The sequence below is a fragment of the Cynoglossus semilaevis genome, chromosome 18 (genome assembly GCF_000523025.1).
Source record: "Cynoglossus semilaevis isolate Cse_v1.0 chromosome 18, Cse_v1.0, whole genome shotgun sequence".
NCBI classification, from domain to species: Eukaryota; Metazoa; Chordata; class Actinopteri; order Pleuronectiformes; family Cynoglossidae; genus Cynoglossus; species Cynoglossus semilaevis.
This window is the reverse complement of record NC_024324.1, coordinates 600,906-608,544: the sequence shown is the minus strand read 5'-3', so window position 1 is coordinate 608,544 and position 7,639 is coordinate 600,906. Positions and strand designations below refer to the sequence as shown.

The window sequence follows — 7,639 nt, the reverse complement described above, 5'->3', positions numbered from 1 at the left end:
CCCCCCGCGCCCTGGGGTGGCGCCGGCCGCCGCGGCCGCCGCCGCCGCGGCTTCCAGGAACCAGACCGGTTCCTGGCCTGGTTCTCCTTTGTGCGCCAGGATGATTCCGAGGGATCCGTCCATTTTGTGTCCGTGATAAGACACCGGCCACGCCTGCGCGTCCGTCCCGAGCCAGGCATCGCCGTCCTCGTACACGTTAGTGACCCACAGAGCGACGCGGTTCCAACCACAGGGGCGGACGTAGCGCTCGTTGCCCCGCAGAAATGTCCTGTTTCTATCCTGAAGGTCAAGACAAAGGTCAAAGGTCAGAGTGATGTGTTGCAGACCTTCCTACTGATGACATCATAGATAATGTTGCTAACAGGTACATGATTGTTTCTTATCAAGAGTTAGCGTCTTTTTTTGCTAAAAGCAGGTGAACCGCCATAGATATTTAACTATGGTTACATGAGTGCTAGCGTCGCTGAAGTGATGCTAACAGTGGCTACATATTTGATCTGTTATCTTTGATTAGCTCATGTAGAAAAGAAGCTAACGTTATCTTTACATTTAACCAATGACGGACGTCACATGTTAACGTTGATGCTGATGCTAACTAAACTGTAATACTTTTAACCATCATGAATACTAGCTTCATCTGTGCGATGCTATCCATCTATAGCATCTGAAAAGTAATGCTAACGCTAACTAGGACGTTAGCCTGTTAACCAGGACACGTTTGAAGCTAAGGCTGCTGTGAATGAAGCTAAGTTTTAGTCTAACGTGTCGTTGACAGTCACCTGGACGTTGGTGAAGTCGTAGTTGAAGGCAGGATGAAAGAATTTCTCGGGGTTGATCTTCACGACGATCCTCTGACCCTCCTGGGGCCCCGGGCCCTGACACAGCATTGGGCCAGGGTCCTGCAGGGTCAGGGTTCCCAGGCTGGGGTACTCCAGCTGCTTCAGCCCCTCCTGTTTGAAGAACTCCCTCAGGGCCACGATGTTGACAAAGTCCTGTGGAGTGTGGGGCGAGGGCTCAGAGGCGGCTTCCACCTGACACCCAGACAGAGCCGACAGAGCCTCCAGACACAGGGCCAGGCTGGGCATGGCTCTGACCGGACACCAGCAGGAGGAGAAACGAAGGAGAAACGAAGGAGAAACGACTTTTAAGAGAACCGTCTCTGCTCCTGACACACCAACAGCTGCTCTGACTTTCGCTTTCATTTTCAGTGTTGAAGCTGCAGCTTCCTGTAAATGACACGCCCCCTTCTGTTCACACAGGGTCAGCACTGACTGTGCTGTTAGCGCCCCCTGCTGTTAAAACACCTGCCTTGTCTCCATCTACAGGTAAATCACGGAGCTGCGGCTGTGGCTCAGTGAGCAGAGAGTCTGCCGTGGACAGACGTGAGGTCAGACTTTTATCCCTCTCTGCTGTCACACATTCTGACCTTTGACCTCTGTACCTGCCAGTCTTTAGACATTCATTTAAAAAGTTGGAATCAGCCAGAACAGTTGGTGAAGGACCAGGTGAATTATTGAACAGTTCACACAGCGGTGGGTCAGAGGTTCGAGGCTCAGAACAATCAGACACAGTCTGTATTTTTCTGTCGTCACAGGAGGAGGAGCTGCATTACTCCAGTCTGAAGCACCGGGCCTGGCCCCGCCCCCACGGACGAGGCCTGGTCAAGGAGGAAGTGACTTACTCTACAGTTCACAGCCTGAGAAACCAGCCAGGGTCACATGACCGCAGCTAGCGCACCACCTGGTGGTAAATGTTAAAAATCTCATTTTTCTACAAAAAAACAAAGAAAACTTTTTTCCAACAATAAAAAGAGACTTCACTGTGATTGGTCTGTTGTCTCCTCCTTGACCCTTTCACCTCCACAGACTTTTATTTTGAAGGTTCTTTTCACACTGTTATATATATTCGTCTGTACAGTTTGAACCGCGACCCTGTGTTTGGAGGTCTGCTTCAGCCCACTGCCCCCTGTGGTCAGTTTGTGTGAATGACATCAATAAGAATAGTAGGTTTTAAACACGAGTCATTTACGTCACTGCACAGAAAACTAATCGACGTACGTGACGTTTCTGACGTCGTGTTGGTGAAAACAGTCAGCTTTTATTTTGATTTTAATCTTTGCTTTTATGGAGGCAACGCCTGATTCAACGTGATCTTCACCGAAACGTGTTTTTTCTTGTTGTTTTTTTCTTTCGTTCCTAACGTTGATTGGCTGATAGTTCTGTCAGTTTATTCCACGTCTGTCTTATTCACTTTGCCATTGGCCAAAAATACCTGTCAATCAAACATTAGCCCCTTTGACAGCCCTGAATCATCTTTAAAATCCCGGATGTCCTCGTTTATGTTTTTCTCCTCATCCATTGGCTGCAGCACCGGAAGTGGGTGGGAAGTTCCTCGAACGGAATCAACCGTTTCCTTGTCTGTCATGAGCTGCAGCTGCAGGAAGAAGGAGCCGTAAATGAACTCTAATCAGTACAATTACCACATTCTGCGTCTCATCGGAACGGTTTACGTGCAGACGATTAGCGGTTTGGCTCCGTGAGAACAGCCACGGCGGCGGACATGTTGTAATTGGTTAAAAAAACTGTTGGATTTTCACCGCTGCGCCTCCGAACACGCCGCCTTTGTGGCGATGAGCACGGAGCTGCTGACCGAGCTGGAGAACCGATTCTTCGCTGACAACCTGCTCACCAACGAGGACTGGGGTGAGTGGAACCGAAACACCGGGGAAACACACGCAAAACCGAACCGAACCTAGCGATGAAAATGTCCGCAGGTGGTTGAGAGTCCTGTGGGCTGTAGTCGATGTGCTGTGACGTCCTCCATGTTTGCTGCTGCTGCTGCTGCTGTTGGTGGTGTCGTTAATAACGTCGAGATAGATCGATAATATATATTTACAAATACATCGTCGTTTTCTTTTGAGGCTGACGATTCTACAGAACTCTGATATCTCTCGTGTTTACGTCACTCGTGTTTGTAACTGGCGATGGCGTCACCAAAATAATCGTTTTTTTTCTATGTTAATATGGTATAAATATTATCGTGGTTTTCGAGGCGAATGAAAAACAGTTAATTTTGACCTCAGCAGGTGCATCGTGTTAACGATTCACAATATTTTCACCGTATCCCTCATAACGTGGATAAAATGAAAGTCGATATTATTGTTTATGTTGAGAATGTGGGCAGTCTACAGACTGGCTGCCGTTAATGTTTCCATCCTCACGTCAACAGTTGTTCACGACATCGATGCGTTAATAAAAAGACAGCGGTTCGTGTTTATGACGTACAATCTTTGACAGCAGCAGGACTAGCTCAGCCGTTTGGATGCTAATGCTAATGCTAAAGCTCAGATGTTCATGGAGGTGAAGACCGGAAACTGAAAGTCTGTCGATGTCACGATCAGTCTGAGGTGTAACGGTACATGTCCGTTCGTCCTGGGACCAGGTGTGGACCAGGAACCAGGTGTGGACCAGGAACCAGCGGTGGCTTCAGGTCCGGCGTCACGTGCCGTCACTCTCTGTAGTTACTGTCTCAAAGTCCACACCTGTGTTGACACCTGTGGCTCATCACCAAACAGAAGGCATGATGGGTAGAATGATGAGGTCAGGGGTCAGGGGTCAGCTGAGCTCCACCAGATGAAGAGAACCGATCAGCTCGGTACCAGTTGAACAGATCTGTCAGTACTGATGAGCAGAGGTGTGTGTGTGTGTGTGTGTGTGTGTGTGTGTGTGTGTGTGTGTCCTCAGATGCCTGCCTGTTCCAGTGTGAGAACATGGAGGAGGGCGAGGACGCAGATTTCAGCCGGGGGCTGAAATACGACACGTCGGTACGAAGACCTGAACATCATCTGGGACACGCCCCACACTTTTCTTCTTTCTCACTGTTTTTTCACCTTTTCTTGGTTCTGAAAGTCAAACTCAGACTGGAGAAAATAAAATCTATGATTTTTATCAATGCCATGAAAAAAAACAAACCAACAATTTCAGTTCAGTCAAAAACACACACACACACACACACACACACACTCTGATCCCTGTCTGTCTCTGTCTCTGTCTCTCAGTTTGTCAGTAACCTGGTCCTCACCCTGGATCCTGACGACCCCTCGTCACCATGGCAACACTGTGAGGACAACCTGCTGACAGGTACAGAACAGTCGACCAATCACAGACTACCACAGTCTCTCCCCCTCTGTCCCCCCCCCCCCCCCCTCACGTCCTGACTCTCGTGTCTCTACAGGAGATTCTCCGGTCATCAAACATGAGATGGGCATCGCTCAGCCGCTGCCTGAGGAAATGTGTACGTTGTTGTCGTTGTTGTTGTCGTTGTTGTTGTTGTCGTTGTCGTTGTTGTTGTCGTTGTTGTCGTTGTTGTTGTTGTTGTCGTTGTTGTTGTTGTTTTGTGGTGTTTTTTTGTTTGACGGTTCACGTTGTCTTGTTTGTTTGTTTGTTTGTTTGTTGACAGTGTTCCAGGTGAAGGCGGAGCCTCTCTCTCCGGCGTCCTCCCTCGGATCAGACTCTTCCGTGGGGTCACCAGATCCACAGGTCTGTCGTTGGACCAGTGTTAGCTTTGATTACCTTAGCGTTTCGTACATGCTAATCTTCTGACAACCACCGCATTCATTTGTTAAGGTCACGGTCAAAGGTGAAACCCCGCCCACTCCTCCTTATATGTACGGTGACATCCTGTCTCCGCCCCTCGGCTCCATGGAGGTCACCGTGGCCACCAGCGTTGTGGCCCGGCCACAGACGCAGCTACAGACGCCACTGACCGCCCAGATTCCAGCGGTCATCACTGGGTTACAGACACAGAGCACAGGTGAGCTGAGAGAGCAGCCAATCAGAGAGCAGCCAATCAGAGAGCAGCCAATCAGAGTGATCTCTAACACTGCTGTTGGTCTGTGCTCGGTCAGTACTGCCCAGGTCCACTCTGGTCAACACCAAACCTCCCATCCAGCCCAGACCAGTCTGTGTGGCCTCCTTACCTGTGGCCCAGACTCCGGCCCCCACCAAGACCCTCATCCTACAGGGCCTCCCCACCATGGACCAGAACAGACCAGGTGAGGTCACAGACCCACTGACCGACAGTCCACTGTTGTCGACCACGTTAACCAACCAACAGTAGCTAAAAGTAAAAAACCACCTCTCTCTGTTCGCACCTCTCTACGGCCAGCACGCGTGTGGCACTCGCATGTCCTCTCTCAGTCAGTCTGTCTCAGCTCAGCTCCGGCCATCGTCAAAGTGGAGCCCGTTTCTTCAAACATCTGCTCCAGTCCTGCTCCTCCTGCTCCTCCTGCTCCTCCTCCTCCCTCCAGGAAGAGGTTCGTCCCTGCCACCTCCTCACTGCCTGGGAACAACGCCGCCGACATTGACGTAACGTACACAGTTCGTACCGTGCTTTGCTGACGAGGTGTCGTGTGACTTGTGACTCGTTTAAAAGTGCAGTGGCACACGCTGGCCACAGGAGGCAGCGTTGTCAGCTGTTGTCCTGTTTCTCCTCCAGATGAAGGTGTTGAAGCGTCAGCAGAGGATGATCAAGAACCGGGAGTCGGCCTGTCAGTCCAGGAAGAAGAAGAAGGAGTACCTGCAGAACCTGGAGGCTCAGCTGAGGGAGGCGCAGCAGGAGAACCACAGGCTCCGCAGGGAGAACCAGGCTCTGAGGGAGAGACTGGCTGGGGAAGAGGTGTGTGTGTGTGTGTGTGTGTGTGCGTGTGTGTGTGTGTGTGTGTGTGGTTACAGTCAGACTAACGTTCACTGTTCGTCCACAGGGGGGAGACTCAGCTAGTAATAAACGAGCGGTGTGTGTCATGGCCGTCCTGCTCTTCATGACCTTCAGCTTTGGTCCAGTCAGGTAACGATGCTGCTGCTAACACTGCTGCTAACACCGCTGCTGCTGCTGCTAACACTGCCGCTGCTGCTAACACCGCTGCTGCTGCTAACACTGCTGCTGCTACCCCCGCTGCTGCTGCTAACACCGCTGCTGCTGCTGCTAACACCGCTGCTGCTGCTAACACTGCTGCTGCTGCTGCTAAAACTGCTGCTGCTAACACTGCTGCTAACACCGCTGCTGCTGCTGCTAACACTGCTGCTGCTACCCCCGCTGCTGCTGCTAACACCGCTGCTGCTAACTCGGGTCTGCTCTTCTGCAGCATCACAGACAGGAAGTTAGCCGCAGCGCCGCAGGACGGCAGCGTGGTGTGGTACACGGGTCGACAGCTGCTGGAGATCGAACAGCAGCCGCCATCGCCGCGGCGACGACCAACGACCAGACTGGAGATGGAGGAGGACGGAGGAGCGGCAGAGGTGGAGGGATTTTCTGCCGAGTCTTACCAGTTCAGGTGAGAGAAGAGCGCCCCCTGCAGTCACAGGACCGACACGTTTGACTAGACTTGTGCTGACGCTCCTGTGGTGTTGACCAGGAACCTGAGCGACGTCTTCAGTGACGTGAAGGAGCTGGTCCTCCAGGACATCGATCGGTACTTCACCTCCTCAGACTGTCGACAGTTCAACCGCTCCGAGTCTCTGAGGTCAGAGCCTCCACCGTTGTTCTCCTCCTCCTCTCCTCCTCTCCTCCTCCTGCCTGTGTTTGTTGACCTCTGTCTGTCTGATCCTCAGGCTGGCAGACGAGCTCCGAGGCTGGGTTCACAGGCACCAGATCGACAGGAAGAAGTCTGGAGGGAAACCAAAGATCGTCAAGAAGGCCAAGATCGCTCAGGTCAGAGGAGGGAAGGGGGGGGGAGGGGAGGGGGAAAAAAACTCTATATCTTATTGTTGGCCGTGTATCGTGATACGTATCATATCGTCAGGTTTTCTGGTCTGTTACATGAGTGATTCATCCAGACTGATGTGATGGTTGTCGTGGCGACCCTCAGTCTCACTCGTTGTTGTTGTTGTTGTTGTTGTTGTTGTTGACAGAAGGCTCAGCTGAGGAAGACCAACTTCTCCAGATACCTGCCCGTTCAGATGCATCGCTCCATCGAAAAGTATGTTTGTTTATGTTTTGTTGTTTTGACTGAACGTCCTGTGGCTGGCCCCTGAACCTCTGCCCCCTGCTGGTCTCTGTAGTCAGCTACAGGTACTTCCTGGTCCTGAGGTCACGTACAGCGACTTCCTGGACGCCATCGACCGACGAGAGGACACGTTCTACGTCGTCTCTTTCAGACGGGTAAAAACAAAATAAAAAGTTTTTGCGAAAGTTTGCAAACGTTCCATGGCCAATCGATACCTGAACTTTGACTTTGTCGCCCCCTGCAGGACCACCTGCTCCTCCCTGCCATCAGCCACAATAAAACCAGTCGACCCAAAATGTCGCTGGTGATGCCTGCGATGTCGATGAACGGTGACTCAAGGCCTGATGATGTCACCCAGTGATGTCACAGGATCGTTTACACTCATTTGTTCTGTTCTGTTTTCACTCATGTCTGACTCCGCCTTCTTCTTCACAGAGAGTCTATACAACGCCCCCCAGGGGTACGAGATGATGATGCAGGTGGACTGCGAGGTCATGGACACTCGCATCGTCCCCATCAAGTCCTCCGCTGTGCCGCCGTCTCTGCGCGACCCTCCTCCGCCTCCTCCGTCCTCGTCCTCCGCTCACACCCATCACCATCACAACCACACGCCCCTCCCTCGACGCCACCACCACC

At 51.7% G+C, this 7,639-nt stretch overlaps 2 protein-coding genes across 4 annotated transcripts in view; one reads left to right on the top strand and one right to left on the bottom strand.

Annotated features, from left to right (window-relative positions):
• Positions 1–1,376, bottom strand: part of LOC103393795 (uncharacterized) — a 2,835-nt gene extending 1,459 nt beyond the window's left edge. The window contains exons 1-2 of one of the 3 annotated variants that reach the window (XM_025064970.1): positions 780–1,376; positions 40–279 (exon numbers count right to left, since the gene is read on the bottom strand). In XM_025064970.1, the coding sequence (XP_024920738.1) occupies positions 40–279; positions 780–1,202 (663 nt within the window). In that variant the 5' untranslated portion in view covers positions 1,203–1,376. The remainder of the gene's footprint in view (positions 1–39; positions 280–779) is intronic. The other 2 variants (XM_025064968.1, XM_025064969.1) reach the window with 2 other exon arrangements.
• Positions 1,377–2,354: 978 nt separating this feature from the next.
• The window catches only part of atf6b (activating transcription factor 6 beta), a 7,066-nt gene continuing 1,781 nt past the window's right edge, over positions 2,355–7,639 (top strand). The window contains exons 1-17 of the mRNA XM_017041170.2: positions 2,355–2,702; positions 3,744–3,823; positions 4,058–4,139; positions 4,234–4,293; positions 4,459–4,538; positions 4,626–4,812; positions 4,907–5,053; positions 5,167–5,366; positions 5,497–5,676; positions 5,762–5,844; positions 6,143–6,331; positions 6,413–6,520; positions 6,609–6,708; positions 6,909–6,976; positions 7,059–7,158; positions 7,248–7,332; positions 7,439–7,580. Of these exons, the coding sequence (XP_016896659.1) occupies positions 2,630–2,702; positions 3,744–3,823; positions 4,058–4,139; positions 4,234–4,293; positions 4,459–4,538; positions 4,626–4,812; positions 4,907–5,053; positions 5,167–5,366; positions 5,497–5,676; positions 5,762–5,844; positions 6,143–6,331; positions 6,413–6,520; positions 6,609–6,708; positions 6,909–6,976; positions 7,059–7,158; positions 7,248–7,332; positions 7,439–7,580 (1,964 nt within the window). The 5' untranslated portion in view covers positions 2,355–2,629. The remainder of the gene's footprint in view (positions 2,703–3,743; positions 3,824–4,057; positions 4,140–4,233; positions 4,294–4,458; positions 4,539–4,625; positions 4,813–4,906; positions 5,054–5,166; positions 5,367–5,496; positions 5,677–5,761; positions 5,845–6,142; positions 6,332–6,412; positions 6,521–6,608; positions 6,709–6,908; positions 6,977–7,058; positions 7,159–7,247; positions 7,333–7,438; positions 7,581–7,639) is intronic.